General features: G+C 36.2%; 1 protein-coding gene across 4 annotated transcripts in view; it reads right to left on the reverse strand.

The window, feature by feature from the left end:
• Positions 1 to 598: 598 nt before the first annotated feature.
• The window catches only part of LOC109096312 (protein sidekick-2-like), a 266779-nt gene continuing 249786 nt past the window's right edge, over positions 599 to 17591 (reverse strand). For 2 of the 4 annotated variants that reach the window (XM_042768022.1, XM_042768021.1), the window contains exons 41-46: positions 16496 to 16660; positions 16266 to 16406; positions 15300 to 15438; positions 12151 to 12280; positions 5731 to 5787; positions 599 to 4545 (exon numbers count right to left, since the gene is read on the reverse strand). In XM_042768022.1, the coding sequence (XP_042623956.1) occupies positions 4138 to 4545; positions 5731 to 5787; positions 12151 to 12280; positions 15300 to 15438; positions 16266 to 16406; positions 16496 to 16660 (1040 nt within the window). In that variant the 3' untranslated portion in view covers positions 599 to 4137. The remainder of the gene's footprint in view (positions 4546 to 5730; positions 5788 to 12150; positions 12281 to 15299; positions 15439 to 16265; positions 16407 to 16495; positions 16661 to 17591) is intronic. The other 2 variants (XM_042768024.1, XM_042768023.1) reach the window with 1 other exon arrangement.

Raw genomic sequence — 17591 nt, forward strand, 5'->3', positions numbered from 1 at the left:
AGCATGAGCGATTGCGCTTCGCCCCTTTCCCATTGCCTCTTAAGGACCAATATGAAATTTACAACCAAATCCACAACTGCAGCCTAATATATTGAGATTGTATTTGCCGTGCATTTATTTTAATTTAAAACTACATATCATATATCCTCACGATTTTATACACATTAATTATACTTATATTAAACATATTTATAATTATGAAATAGTAATGTATTATTTTTAATATCAATGATAATATATATTATAATATACAATCAATATATTTTATATTAATAGTAAGCATAGATGGTGAGATTTAAAGAAATATAAATAATTTCACAAATTGGTTTGTTTGACTTTGTTTCATTTGATTTAGAAAATAATATAATTCTGTCATCAGGTCATCATCTTCTTCTTATTCTTCTTCTTCTTCTTCTTCTTCTTCTTCTTCTTCTACTTCTTCTTCTTCTTCTTCTTCTTTTTTCCTCCAAAGACAAAGAATTTTAGCCAAAGCCAGATGATCATTGACAGCACAAGAGCTCCTTCAAGTGATTGTTTCTTATTTATATATTGTCTAGTACAGAATATACATATTTGATCACATAGTACACTATGTGGCTCTAAACACTCATTATAATACAATATATCCCATTTTAGGCATTTTAAAAGTCCTTAGATTCAGCACTGGTATATAATATTGATGAAGTAATCCACACCACATGAAAACACAAAAATAAAAAATAATAATATAATAATAATAATAATTATTATTATTATTATTATTATTATTATAAAGATAATACAATGAACTAAAACAAGGTCAACAGTAACAAAGATCACCTTTTGTCTGAGAATAAATTAAAAAAACACTAAAATTCTGTTTGATTGCAGCTGTGGTTACAGTTACTAAGTGGATTGATGTTGACGCAATAACCACACTAAACAAATGTGACAAACCCAACAACATACATCCTCTCCAGCCGGGTGATTCACAGTGACATACGACTCCAGTGGTCATATTTGCAAACTGGCATACAATGAAATGTGGGCCCTTTAAACATCTTATGCGATAAAAAAAAAAAAAAAAAAAAATGTATGTCTGAATAGACCTTTATGTCCACTCTCTCTTTTCAAAACACATCTTTTGGTTTAAGTTCTACACAGATTTGAAAGGCAAAATGTGTTAAAATTCCCACTATCACACATAAAAAAAGACCAACAGCTTATTTTTGTACAATATATTTTGCATGCCAAATCTCCCTCATACAGAAAGTGAAGAAAAAAATATAGTGCATCTAAACATTGTCATTCTCCCTTTCTCATTGCATCCTACACACACACACACACACACACACACACACACACACACACACACACACTGTCCAACCATCACGTCAGGATTCAAAAAGAATAAAATTACAAAAAACAAGCAAAATAACATTCAAATTATCCAATAACATCTAAGTACAACAGTGAATATTTCATGTAAGAAATACTGAAATCCAAATGGCCCACCTAAAGTCAATGATTCAATTGGCTCATATCAATGGGCTCATATCCAGTGGTAAAACCCCTACTCTATAATTGCCATCAAAAGCATTTATCCAGCCGTTTGATCTCAACATGGTGCATATTAGCCTTCTGTGAAAGAGGGAAATAATGTAAGTTAATAATTAACACAAAATTATAAGTAACCTCAAACAGGAAGTGACTGCAGATGCATGGTTTAAGCAAGAATTGCTGCTGCAGAGCTTTACTAGCACCTTTGAATAAAACATCAAGAATTTTCCTCTGCACTTTGAAACAAGTTCCTCCACTGAAATTCTTAGAGCCATTTTTAGGACCCAACAGTTGCCATTATAGCGTGTTATATTTAGTTCATCTGCTGTATTTAAATCACAAAAATGAGCTTTAAGCAGGAAATTAGGTTTAACAGGACACAAAATGGACTTACACTGGGATGAGTATGATGTGGAATCTCCCTCCATTTATACACATTCCTGTCCTGTTCTGCCTCTGTCATCATTAATGTATAAACACAGGGGTTTTTGTCTTATTCTTGCCATAATAAGGATACAAAATTCGGGATTTGGAAAGGGAGAAACAAGAGGAAAGAGTTCACACCATTTTTGCAGTTGTCATGCAGTTGTGCAGTTGAATCATGGCTGATTGGCTTTATTCTCTCTGAACTTGAGGGGAGCAGTGTGACTGTAGGCTGACTGGAGGCAACAGATGCTTCCAACATAACAGGATTTCAAAGGTCTGCTGATTCAATTTATCCACACTCACTGACCCAAAGAGAGCAACAAGATGGGAAACCTTGAGTGACAGGCCACATACATGTCCATCAGAGGGTCCAGCTTCATGTGGCTATGTTGGTTTACCAGTTGGACTAGCACCAATAAAATAGGGTTGGTCAGGACAAAAACTCTATATAGAAGTGGAACCTTTAAATTGCTTGTTGCTCCTGGTTAAGATGCAGTCATAGTATCTGCGGTAATGTCTCAACAACTGATGTAATTTTAAGGACACTTTCACTCAGATTTACCCACTTCCTCTCCTATGTTAGTCATTCATGACCCCTGAATGCTCACTTCTCATATGGCCAAATGGCCATTTTCAATGTTCAAACCAGTAACGTTTGCAGAAAACATAATTTATTTAGGAATATACTGTGTTCAGGCAGACTGAGCATGTGATTGACCTTGTTTATACAGACAGTAAAATCACTTCACGGAAAAGAAAGAGCAAACAACATCATTAAACCTCACAAGTAAGCTGTGCAAGTGCCATTCAGTTCTCTGCTGGCGTTGTGTTGGGTCCCTTAGTCCATTTTCTTTTATCTTCAGTAACTTTGAATAGCCGCGTCAAAGCGAAGTAGTGAAAAATATGAAGTTCACAGGTACAATACATTTGCTTGACTGCACAATCTTTGAAATGTCATCAGCTTCTATGATGTTATATCTTGCCAGATGATCAGGAAAGGGAAAATCGGAGAGGTTTTTGAACAGGAACTCTTTGATGGGTATGTTTGACATCCAGCTCCGCCTGAGATGCTGGCAAATATCTGATATCCACTGCCGTTTGTTGACGTTTGTGTCCGACGTTACCGTTTGCACGGCGGAAGTGCAACCTGAAGCTCAGGATGACATCATAGAGTCAAATCAAAAGGAGCAACAAATGACCCCGCCCACCACATACACACATACACACCTGCTGCTAACATAAATGACTCTGAATCTGAAATAATCCAGAGCGCTAGTATAATAATATCATAGTGAATCAGACTCTTACATATTTGGCCTTCCATAAGTTTCACAAGGGAAAATATACTTGTGTTCAACTTTACGAACAATCTACATTTCACCTCCGGAAAAACATTCAAAACACAGATTAGCGTGAAGCACTTAATTTGACCTTTGGCCTTTTCAGAGTACTGGTGAAAACTGACCTGTTACATCAATAAATGATGCTTTCCAACTCAAACATGTGCAGGCGGGTCTTTATCAGATCATTCTCCCTAGTCAAATGAACTTTAACCACTCATAATCACTACAGTACTTTGTCATCTGTGTAAGAACAAAAATACCACAGTACAAATCACTATTTAGCATTTTTTTCTTGATGTGGTCCAAGTGCTGAGATTTTCTCCATAGCCTTTTTAAATGTATTTTTCATGTGTCAGTGCGTTTGTCCAGCATTTATAACTTAGTGTTGGTGTTATACTCTCTTGTGGAACTAAATAAAACAAAAGAACCAATGACAACAAAATGAAGAAGCAAACGAAAATAATTGTTTGAACCACAAAAAAGTCATGCAGTTTGTTCAAGCAGCACAAAAAACCCCAAACCAAAACAAACAAAGCTCATCGATGCGTTTAAGTGTCTTTCCAAGTGATTGTCTTTCATTTTGAGTGAAACGCTTTGAACTCACAAGCAGAGAAACAAAACAGAAACCTAAACGAAAGAAAACAAAATGGGTGATCAAAGAAAGTATATAAAAATAAAAGTCAGCTTGCAATGACAATTAAAGAACAACAAATCCAGGGCTGATGTTTGTTGTCGTTTTTCAATAGACGTGAGTTTGATCAGGCATTGGGGAAAGTAAGCAATCCCCTGCCTTTGTTTTGTATTTCCATGTACCGATATCTTCATTCAATCAAACAAAGGAGGAGAAGCCAGCGATGGGGGCCCGGGAACCTGGGGCCAAGCTGCTCGGGGGCCGATAAAGTGTGCCGTGCTGACTGGGTGGGTTGGAGCTCTGCTGGGAAGGAGTGGGAGTCCGGCTGCCTTTGGGTCTAAAAAGGCTGCCAGCCTGGGACTGGCTTTGGGGCGTAGGGGAACTTAGCTGCGGGGGGAATGGCGGTAGAGGGGGCAGAGGCGGTGGAGGAGTGGAGTTTTCGGGCTCTCCGGACTCCGACTCGGTATAGTTGTAGGCCTGTGCTCGGGAGATTCCCTTCTGCTGTCTGCGCCAGGAGTTGTAGTAGGTGGGGTCACTGATGTAGTGGTTGACGAAAGAATGCGTCTTCTGGCGGTTGGGTTCCACCTCGTATTCACTGTCACTGCCCTGGTGGTTGAGAAAGAGAGAAAGTATGAGTGACTGAGACAGAATCACTTCAACAATCTCAATTTTAAGGAAGGATGATGTGAGTAGGTTTCCGGGATCAATCCACAGAATCAGAGGCTGCACTAGAAATAATCATTATTTGTTACTTTGACACTAAAGTTCAAAGTTTGTGGTCAGGAAAAATGCATTAAATTCATTTGTTGATGCTGTTCCTTTGAACTTTCTACTCTTGAAAAATCACAGTTTCCGCAAAAATAGCAGCACAACTGTTTTCAGGATTGATGATAATATAAAAAAAAAAATGGATCATGTGACGTTTTGCCATGAGCTTTGATTTTACAGGAATAAATTACATTTTGAAAATATATCAACATATAATGTAGAGTATTTGTAATAATTATAAATGATAATTCATAACATTTGAGTTATCCGACTATCATGTGTGCTATTTGCAATAGCAGTTTGTTTCTGAATTGACAAAAGAATGGCTAAAATGGGTGTTAATAAAGATTAAAAGAACATAAATCATGGCTGACAAGTGTGAGTTTGGTGAAAATGACTGATTTGAGTTAATTAATTTGGTCCCAAAACATTTGATTTAATCTGATTATCACTGCATCTAGGTAAAACAAACATCAAGTTACCACTTCAATGTTCAGTAAAATACTGTAAAGCTTTACAGTGTTTATAATCTAAAGGGACACTGACAAGCTCTCAAGACCATTAGAACTATTTAGCAAGAGCTCATTTAGTTGTATCAAACAACAGACATGATGGTACCTGATTAAATTAACAAAATCCAATTAATTATTCTATTAGATTATACTTGCAATCTCTAATGTCTTTCCACAAACCATCAAAGCTTTATTTACTGTAGGAAAGAAGTCTTAAAATGCAACAGACCACACACCTTACTTTTGAATCTGTCATAAATGACCCAAGGAAAAAAAAAAAAAAAAAGGAAAAAAAAGGGAAGAACCAAAAAAGCCTCTATCTTTCATTTAAAAATAACCTCATTGCTTATACCACTGCACCCTCTGTACCAGTCACACGTTGCGTTTAGGGGGTCACAAATCCACGTGGTGGGGTTTTGACCATGTATGCATGAACCTAATGGAGAGGATAGGAATGGACAAGCACTAAGAGGAGACTTCCTGTCAGTCAACGCACAATGCACATCCTCACCATTTGAGTTGGAAGAGTATGGAGGCCCCCAGTCTTAAAGGAGAAAACAAGCGCCTCCTAGAGGTAAACAGAGACATGGGGTTTAAAGCAGTGCAGTATGGGCCCTAAGTCATATTTCATGGGACAAACAATGGCTTCTTTTTAAAAATGGTGCATTACTGTTACAAAAAAAGTACTGGTATATCAGATTTGTTACAAATATTAATTTAATGCAATTTATTTCATAATAAACCCATATTATCAGAATAACAATTTGAGTTAAACATTCAATGAAAAATAATATCCAGTTTTAACATTCAGTATTTGTAATGTCTTTCTTTTACTTAATATATACATTCATCTTAATAATAATAATAATAATAATAATAATAATAATAATAATAATAATAATAATAATAATAATAATAAACAATTCAAGACTTTTGGTCCCTACTGTATACCATTAGAAAAAGTTTTGATCAGCAGGCTGGTACCATTATACTCTTTTGTAAGGGTAATGCAGGTTGAGAATACTTCTCAACACTTTCTTTGACATTTTAATGCATTTCTTGGAACAATCTTGAGAAGGTTCCTCATGACAGCCTCCTACACTCTTTGCTGAGACCGCTCTCTGCACGAGAACAAAGGCCACCTGTATGAAGGTCTGCTCTCCATCAATCTTTGTCTTCCACCACCACATTTGTTACAACACCTTCACTCTCCTCATTCTGACATATCTGGCTCACACTTCTAGAGCTGGCTGATGAAGTTCACCACAGTTGAATGCTAAAGTACCAAGCAACTGCCAATTGCCAACTGGAGAGGAAAAAGATGAAAATAAGAACCATAATAGCTCAGGCTTTTAGGGTTTGCATATCGTTTTAAGAAGACTCATCTATCCTCACCACCACTTTTTTCAATCCCCCCATCAGAAATTCAATCTGGGAATTTCCAAATGCTACTTTTAGGGATTGATTCTGATCTTTCTGAATAGCTAGACTCTTGCTCCATTGTTTGACACAATCTTTGAGTCTGTTATTAATAAAAAAAAATATTTTAATCAAGTTTAATCCACCCTGTTAAAGAGCAACACTGTCATTTGAAGTCTTTCACTGTGTGACAATGTGAAATGAATGGAAACAAACAGAATCTACAGAACTGTATTACACTTCTACCTCTCACTGAATTAATGCAAAACACATAGATGATAAGATCACTACATTAAAAAAAGTTTAACATTTCTCTTTGTCTTTGTCTGTAGTAAAAAGACTAACAATGCTCAGATCTCTCCAGTCCACCATTATTGTAACATACACACATATGTGACACACATGCCTCTGTTCAAATTCCAGAGAGGAAAGCAGTTTCCACCAAACCAGCCCCACATCCCCTTAAAATCAGAGCATCAGATTTCATGCCAAAGACCTACTGGATCTTTCAATTCTTCTTCTTCTTTTTTTTTTTTTTTAAATGGCAAAAACTTTTGTGGAAAAACAAAATCAACATGATAGAAGGGCATATTATTTTGTATCTCTGTACATAAGAGAAAATTCATGAAAAATCTGAAGATAATCTAAAATTTTTCACTTTTTTATTCATTGATCAAGAATAAATATCATGTCTATAATTATACACACAGAATTACAGTTTCCCATTAACATTGTTACCATGAAATTTTATAATAAATTATATTTTTAATGATTATTTATAATAGAACAGGGGGATTTTTAATCATATATTAATCATACATATAGTTAATCACATGCATGCACACATAAGCATATAAATGTAAAAAGCACAAAATATTATTGAATTGATCATGGATTTGTAGCATCATGCATCTATTATTGAGCATGTGCTGATTTTAGCTTCTCATATGACTGCAGTGTTTTAATGAGAGACATTCCAGTCATACCAGCAAATTCAACAACTCAATAAGCAGCAAACAAAAGCCCTGTAATCTGAAATTCAGCTTTGAAAGCTTTCTCTGTTCAGTGTGACCTCACAGCAAAGACAAGCTCAGAAACTAAAGCTGCATGCTGACACATTGTGTGTGTATGTGTGTGTGTGTGTGGTCATCAAAACATGTCGGTTGACACAGAGAGCTGTGACCTACTCCTGCCCTCCCCTGCTGACACATGCAGGACGTGACAGCTGTTCTCTCCTCCAAAAAATGTTTGTTTGCATTCATCCACTCCTCTGTTATTCTATCTCCTCCATCCAGCCATGATCCATACCAATACTATTTTCAAGCTTGTTTGACAAAAAACCCAACAATATGTCTCTAAGATAGCATAATGTGTTACATTTAACATACAGCAGAAAACTAAAATACCACAGAAATCTATTTGATGAAAAATAATCAAATCAGAGCACATCAGCTGTGATATTAGTGCTGTAAAGAGCAGCTATGCCAAACCACCTGGAGGGAGAATCCAGATGAAAGTTAAAACCAATTCAGCTGCTGATTTGTACACGTGACAGGACAAAACACTTGGTTGGTACATTCAGTCATTTTACTCAAACAAACACACTGAAGAAATCGCATACTTCATTAAATAAATGTAAAAATGTAATAGTACAATAATTTTGAACGGAATATTTTAATAAAAAAAAAAAAAATACAAAAATAATAAATAGTATTATAAACTTAAAAAATACTGCTTGGCGGCTGCTAGGGTGTTTGCTTATTTTTCAGAAGATCTCATCATAAGTATGAACAATAGTATGTAAGCATCACTAATAAAAAATTTAAAAATTACTAAAGGCCAAGGTCAGTGTGATTCATGCCTTCATGAACTTGGACTAAAATAAGTTTCAGGCCACAAAAAAAATCCCAAACAACTGTATATGCCAAGATTTTCAACAAAACACAAAAAAATAATAACAAAATAAAAGCTGATGACAGATTGTGATGGGTCTGGTTAATGACTTCTCAGATGGGAGGATCTGTTCTTACTGGAACTGGCTGTTTGGCACGTATGTTTTGTCTCCTGCAGAGAGAGAAAGTGGGGCAAGATGTTCCCTCCCGGAAAATCCTGGTTTGAGTGTAAACCCTGCCCTACAGAAATCCCTTTAAAATGTATGAAACGTCACTTTCTCTGTGGAACTACATTTAAATAGAGACACTGCGTCTGACTTTGTGATAGAAATACATGGAGTCTAAATATGTTTAACACAAGAGTATGGGCTGTTTTCTTTCTGCAGCAGATGCACTAAAGAGGCATTACATGTGTTATATTTCTGTCTAATCTGCTCAAAAAAAAAAAAAAAAGCTAGATTTAGGTTTCAAAGCTGCCAAAACAAACCCACCCCCACTCATATATCTACAGAGACGGATGGAGAATGGGAGAGGAAGAAATCCTATTGCAGCACAGATATGGATTAACTGAAGGAGAGGAGTGTGTAAGTGTCTATGTCTCCCATTCCACCGATCCATTAGAATATTAAGCACAGCAGGCGGTCGGACAGACAAAGGCGCACTGTTATTAGGGCTGAGTAATATAGCCAAACATGATAACTTCATACTGTTCAAAAGTTTGTAAGAAGTATTTTTATTACACAATGGTGCATTGATCAAAACTGAAAGACATTCATATGTTACAAAATATTTATATTTCAAATAAATGCTGTTCTTTTGAACTTTCTATTCATCAAAGAATCTAAAAAAAATACATCTTCAACTTTAATAATCTTAAGAAATGTTTCTTGAACAGCAAATCAGCATATTAGAATGATTTCTGAAGGATCATGTAACACTGAAGACTAGAGTAATGATGCTGAAAATTCAGCTTTGCCATTACAGGTATAAATTAAATTTTAAAATAAATCAAAATAGAAAACAGTTATTTTAAATTTTAACAATATTATCACTTTTACTGTATTTTTGATCAAATAAATGCAGCCTCAGTGAACTTCTTTCAAAAACATTAAAAATCTTATCAACCCTTATATTTTGAACAGTAGTTTTTTGTTGTTGTTGTTGTTGTTTTTACACGGTATTCTGTATTTGCTCTGAAATTACTTCAAAGGGTGATATTTTTTCCTAATCAAAGGGATCATTTCCAAATTGCATATGTAACACCAAGAGGTTTCAAAAAGTGCAAGTAATAAAATACAGTAAAAATCTACTTAACAACATGTTCCACACTGTTTTTTTTTTTTGTTTTTTTTGTGAAACAAAAATTCATTTTACAAATCTTACGTTTAAGGATATTTAATCATATACTGAAAATTATTTTAATGTATGAATAAAAAAACTACCTGCCAAATTAAAAATTCTCAAGTTACTTTGACTTAGTTAATGTTTTTAGGTTTACATTGTGCATAACAAAGATTAAAAAGTTAGACCATAATAGAATTATATTAAATTAAAAGTAGCTTAATTTTAGATTACCACCACAATCAGCTCAAGTGTTACGCCATTTTTGAGAAAAAAAAATAAAATAAATAAAAATAAAAATATCGTCAAAATGCACACTTTTCTCCAAATTAAATCTAAATTTTCACTATGACATAAGAGTAATTGATGAGAAGCAAAAATTTTCCATGAGCTATTTCAGGCCCTCACTGGGAAGAATCTCACAGAGTTGATGGTGTGATGCTGGGATGATCATCAGAGAGCCAATTAAAACAAAGATGCTTTGACATGGAAAGCTGCCCTAACAATCCCTGCTGTTAGCTGCAGCTGTAGCGCCAGCATTTCCAAAAAACCAAAAGCAGCTCAAAATCAGATATAAAATAAACTTTGTGTCCAACACACTCAAATGACTACAGAATTACACCTGTCCAACATCTCATTCATGTTCCATGTGTTAATTTAAAGGCAGAGCTGGCTGCTCAGGTTTGTGGCCTTGCCAAATAAATTTGAGCTGTCTTTAAGAGTTCCTGAACAATGACAGTATTATACGCTCTGTGGTGACTCTGGCTCTTTTGGAGACAGCCCAATGGATCTGCAATAGCCTGGAGTTATCCGCTCAATAAAACTTCAAAGAGAGATTCCAGCCTCTCTCCTCACTCTGCCTGATGGTGATGACACCAGACTTTAGCAGGAGCAGAAGGGGAACAGGAGATGCTCTGTTTCCAACCACGAGTCAAAGGTGGCCGGATGCCAGCAATCTAGAAGGTGGAGGCAGGAGGTGTCAGCGAAGGGCGAGGACGAGACGAAAAGTTTAGAGCTTTTGTTTGACATGATGTGCATTTTGGGAGTTCTGAGAGGGTGATGGTGATAGCGCACTAACAATTTAAATGAAATGAAATGCTTGAAATCCTTTGGGAAATACACAATTTCCCACTATTAATTATATATATTTTTAAATTATTTGTTAGTAAGAATAACAGGAAATAAATCTAGAAACAACATACTGCTATAAAATATATTTCAATTTATATTTCTGGCTCAAAAATGGGATTGCATTAACTACATTAAAAGCTAAAATATATGCGCACATTCACAGACATTGAATCAATTCAAATTCACTAACAACGACTATACACACACACACACACACACCCACCCAGACACACATATACATACACAGACAGGCAGACAGATTGATGTGTGTGTTTCTTGCTCTCTTTGCCAGTCTGCGAGTTTGATTTAGTAAATGCCAATGCTAGACTTTCACACAACTCAAACTGAATAGCATTTGCTCATCATGTCAGCTAAAGGCTCAATTGAGAGATGTGGAGAGAGTCCAACCAAAGCCTTCCAGTTCTCACACTTTAATCTTTGTGTATTTATGTGAGGAATTTTTTTTTTTTTTTTTTTACAGTTCCTGTGTGCTGCACACTGTGTTTTGTTCTCAAGTCTACCACAGATTTTCCAACATGTGCCTCAGGACACAAAGTATGTAGAGAATGAACTAGGATGCAGCAGAATGTTCTGGACATGATAAAAAGAAAACTAACCACCCAGGACCTAACCTGGATTGAAGCCATGCGCAAGTAAGACAGCCAAAATCTCAAGTAGGGTATAACAGACCTTTCCTGCAGGGCTGTATCCTACTTATGAGAAAGCGAGTCCTAGTCCTTATAAAAGTGTGTGATAAGGGAATTTCAACAGGTCCTATTCTAAATTAATGTGACTAGATTTAGCATTAGAAATGCTGCTTGGAGGTTAAAGGGACAATTTACCCCAAAATGAAGATTTTATCATTATTTACTCACCCTCATGTTGTTTTCAGAGCTTCTGAGGAACACAAAAACTGAAGTTTTCATGATTCAGAAAGGAGGCAAAAGCACCATAATCAGAAAAGTACAATAAAAGTTGTTCATAAGTCTATATGCACAATGCTTTTACATCCTTTTTAAAGCTTTAAATCATCTTGAAATGAAATGAGGGTGAGTAATTGAGGTCAGAATTAGTGGGTGAACTGTCCCTCTAACATATATTACACACATACACAGACTGATAACATCTCATGACAGAAGGCATGTTACCTGTGAATCTGAGATCTCTGACGGCTTCTCTGTGAGACTGCTGCTCTCTGCTGGGATCAGGTCATTGTACTTGGTGCTGACATCCTCATCTGAGTAGTGCAGACTGCCTGGACTGGGTCGGGGAGGTGACCTGAGCAAAAGATGTGGCACGACACCATTTTTATAAGCACAGGATGAATACTGCCTAAAATGTCTTACTTACATTAAACATATTACTTTTACATACACAAACACACACACACACACACACACACACACACACACACACACACACACATACAAATATATATATGTATATATGTATATATGTATATATATATATATATATATATATATATATATATATATATATATATATATATATATATATATGTAATATTTAAGCAAGGTCTGATACAAAGATGTTTCATTTATGCTATTTTTTGCCATGCCTTATATATATATATATATATATATATATATATATATATATATAAAGATTATTACATTTTATAAATATTATATTATATATTATACACACGCACACACACACACACACACGAAAAAAGCAATATCTGAGTGAAGTATAAAGCATCTTTAGAAAAGATTTGTCAGTAGTTCCAACTGCAAACACTTGTGTCTTTGTTAGGTGAATGAAGTACAGTGTGTGTTTGTATTGAGAGGCGATTCTGGGATCATCATGGGACCACTGTTAGTTGCCAGCTTCAAGGGGTTTCTGCATAATTAAGTCTCTGTGCTGCAGCAGTGGAGAGGAGCTAAGAAAAAAACCCTGTGAATTCTAGATTATGCATCAGCTATTAAAAATATAAAAACCTCTTTTACTGACTGCGGTTTTCAGCGTGAAAACCTAAAATATTTCAGTTACTCTCTGAGAAACCTTTAAAAATCATTTTACTGTAAGTGTTTTGTACAAGTTTCACTATGATTTTAAGGATACACAACAAAGATAAGAAAAATATTGATCACATTTGTAATTCTTTTCCCAAAACAAACTCTACATACTGCGCCTGTGATTTGCCCGATGTTTGCAGTCTATTTGTGTACAAGTTATCTGATTATTTTTTATTTTTATTTCTAAAATCCCTTAGGAAAAAAATAATGTGTGCTGGTGTGCTTGTCACTGCTGAAACACTGCAGATTGTGTTGACTGATGTGTGTGTGTGTGTGTGTGCATGAGTGATGTAAACAGGCCCGGTCAGCTCTCTACAGTCCAGAACAGAAACGTCTTGAACACAGAGTTAAAGCACACCATATACCTTCTCAGCCTTTAAAAACAACACTCTCCATATCACTGAGATAAAACTGTGGCCCCTCATAAACTACTGGTGTATATACCACTGTATTACCTGCCACCTACTTTCTTTATGTTTAACATTTCTATTAATGTTTCTATTTCAGTTATGTATTGTCATTTACATTAACACACACATACACAAAAGGTTTTAAATTTCCTGGCTTCTCTTTTCATAAAATAAAAATTAAATGGGAACAGTCAAGACAAAAAAAGCACTAAAAAGTAGCACAAAATATCTTATTTTGAGATCTACAGAAGAAAGAAAGTCATTGCCTGGAACAAAATAAGGGCATGGAAATTATGACAAAATGTGCATTTTTTTTTTTATGAACTACTGAGTCAATGGGAAACAAATGCTGTACACTGTACCCAAACTTTTGCTCTGATTGTGTTTGAGAAACCGCAGACATGCCATGACAGTCAGTCAGAAGAATCTTAAAAGAAAGACTCGCTTTTAGATCTTAAATCACAGAGCTCTTTCTCAGCAGGTAGTCTTTGAATCCTGCAAGTATCTTGAGAAGAGAAGCTATCTGTATTGTGTTACTTCAGCTATGCAATGTCATAACTATTGAGGTTATAACAGCAAGACAGCACACTTGAACCAGCTCTCTGCAGTGGGCAGACATCAACGGTTTCGATTCTTTCCACCGTGATGCTCCTGTCACTTCTCTAAGATTTTCATGAGGTTCTTTATTTACTTTCCTGATCCTCTCAGTAGGTGAGCCCACAATCTAACTCAGGCTCTGAAGACTTTCCACCCGGGAGAGAACAAAGCCTGTGGAACTTCATCTGCACATTCCTCCCACACCTCTCCCTTAATCTGCAGCCAGAGGAAAGAGCCTGGCATCCCCTCAAAGACCAGAGGACCTTTGATCCTCCTCAAGGTGACCCAGGATAAAGAGGAGCAGAGGCTGAGAACTAAGGAGTGATAATAAGGCAGATTTCTCAAATGGGAATGGATCTATACACCTGGCACACCTGGATATATTACTACAGGTGTAAACACCTATTCATGATATTGTTTGACTATTGTTAAAATATAACACATTGCAATATTTCAATTCTATGTGCAACTTAAAAATAACTACTATAGATGTTTTGTGCATATATTTTAAAACAGTCCCATTTAAGAAAGAACTGTGGCAGTATAGGTGAGGTCATGAACCAGAATCTGTTATTGCACTTAGCCTGTGACTTGTCAGAGAAAAATGCTCTTATTAGTGGAAAACAGAAACTTTTTATATTGAGTTTTATGATGGAAAGCAGGATCTTATGAAGGTAGGGCCATTTGGTAATCCCATCAGTCTTTCCGTGATGAATGAGAAGCTCCTATATTTTGGTCTCATTATTGCCACAAGGGTTGGAGCTTTATGGGAGTTTAATAGTTCTATGTGCAAAATACAAAATAAGCACATAAGATAATTGATTTACTACTTCATATAAAATTACCCAACATACTGGGCAAAGTGACAGGTAACCATTAGCGTTTTAAATTGCAGCTATTGCTGTATTGAGACAGAGTAATTTTTGTTATGACCATTCCATTTTAATGCAAAACTCAGTAGCTGACATATTTCAGTTTGAAAACCTGCATGCTCATATTAAAAACCCTAAAAACCTGCATGCTCATATTGAAAACCCTGAAAACCTGCATGCTCATATTAAAAACCCTGAAAACCTGCATGCTCATATTGAAAACCCCGAAAACCTGCATGCTCATATTAAAAACCCTGAAAACCTGCATGCTCATATTGAAAACCCCGAAAACCTGCATGCTCATATTAAAAACCCTGAAAACCTGCATGCTCATATTGAAAAGCTTGAAAAACTTTCACTGAGAGAAAAGTCCACTGACCTGGTGTAGACACCATTTTTGCGGCAGAAGGAATTTTTGACGGACAACCGTCGATTGTTCAGTTCCAAGGCAGGGAAACGGCTCTCGTCCAGGCTGACCATCTCTCCATGTGTCAGTGCATTGCAGTTGGAATTGTTGCCTGTATGGATAAGATATGGAGATATTAAGCGATCATCAAGACATAGTTTGGACCAAAACTGAGATGTTACAAATTTTTATCTGCTGAAGGTGATGCTTTAGGTCTTACTAAATTAACTGAAATATAAATTAATTTTGTTATGGGGTCGATCATAATAAAAGGATGCAATGCCACCAAAACCACATAATCTCTAAATTTTTCCTATTTTTAGAGCTCAACACCCTCATTAAGGTAAAACGGTTTGGGGCTGGCAGGTGGAGTTGTGTGAATGGTCCATATGTGTGTGTGTGTGTTGGACATTTGTGTGATGGAGTGTGTTTTTGTATGGAAGCAAAAACTGGCCATCTCATGCTCCCTTAACATGTTTAGTGACCCACATGACTGTCCCACCCCTCAGAACTGTTGTGGTCTGCCTGCTCTTACTACAGAAATGCTGACCACACATTTACACACACATTCCACACTGATGATGTCACAGAAACAACAATGCTTTTTCATTCAACATGCCTCTCCCTGAATGACCCTTTGACATAAACTAATATACACACACAAACACACAAACAGACAGAAAGAACGATAGACAGATAGAATGGTAGAAAAAAAGGACAGACAAACAGAATGATAAATGGATGGATGGACACAAACAGACAGAACAATAGATAGACAGAAGGAACGATGGAGAGACAGACAGACAGACAGACAGATAGACAGATAGACAGATAGATAGATAGATAGATAGACAGATAGATAGATAGATAGATAGATAGATAGATAGATAGATAGATAGATAGATAGATAGATAGATAGACAGACAGACAGGCACATACTTGAGTCAGATTTCTTAGCATATTTCTTGCTCTGGCCTCTGATGATGAGGATGAAAACTAGAAGCAGGATGAAAATGAGGCCGACCAGAGCCACCACCACCAGAAACCACCATTCCTCATAGAACGGAGACACTTTTTGTGCTGGAATTAAAAACAAATGTATATATTAACAGAAGAATTGACTTTGGTATGATTTCAGATTGATTTTCACTTTGAAGGTTTGAACTAACCTGATATGGATGGTGACGGTTGGCTTGGAGATCCATAACCATAATCATTCACCCCGATGACCCGGAAGTCATAGCTGACTCCCTGTTTCAAGATATCCATGTTGAAGGTATATGATGTCACTTCCTTGGGAATATCCTTGATTAAGATGTCCCACAAGCCTTCATCTGGAACATTTATTAGAAAAATAGAAAAAAGGCTAGTGATTCATTGTTCATATAAGTTTATATAAGTCATAAGTTCTATGAGTCTGATCTCCTAGGAGAAACAGCACACAAAATATGAAAACCATGTCATTATTTACTTACCTTCATGTCATTCTAAATCCGTATACAAGTTTGAAACAACATGGGTGTGAAAAATGTTAATAATTACTACATTTTTGGGGGGGATTTACAGTGCCTGTTTTTTGTGTGTGTGTTTAACACTGCAGCAGCTGTCAGGGCTAATAATTCAAAGATGAGACCTCATCAAATAAAATTTCATCACAATATAGATCACATGTCATTTCAGCTTTGTCTAACGTGTTTAATGTGCTACCGAGAACCCCAAGTGGCTTCAGGAGCAGTGAAGAGAGATAGAAAGTAGAGGAGGTGTCATGTGCCAGGCCTGGTAGAAAAATGACAGGGTTAGATCTTCAGGGCAGAGTGTGAAAATAATATTCCACCTCTATGGCACATGAACGGCATGCAAAGATGGCCTGGCACACATCACACTAATGTATGGGTCTTTAAATCAATCCCATCTTGTCCTCCCCCAGAACTCACTCTTTTCTCAACCGAGCACAGCTTCTCTTCAGTCACTGAGGAAATCGGATCTGCTTTGTCTCAATTGGACCGCTCACATCGATATATCTCCTTCATCGGACACAAGCTGCCGTCAGCATCTTTTTTCCAGACTGAGGCATATGGAATCACTCTTCATTGTTTGGGAGAATTTGTTTGGAATTTGGTTGATGAATGTGCTGCCAAATGGATCTTGTGGTAAACATGCGCCTTAATGTCAGAGACAATTAATATTTGATTTAGGTTTACTCATTTCCTTGAATACAAGTCTCGATTTGGCTCTTCTAAATCAGAAAATATTGAGTTATTTTTC

The sequence above is a fragment of the Cyprinus carpio genome, chromosome A12, assembly GCF_018340385.1.
Source record: "Cyprinus carpio isolate SPL01 chromosome A12, ASM1834038v1, whole genome shotgun sequence".
NCBI classification, from domain to species: domain Eukaryota; kingdom Metazoa; phylum Chordata; class Actinopteri; order Cypriniformes; family Cyprinidae; genus Cyprinus; species Cyprinus carpio.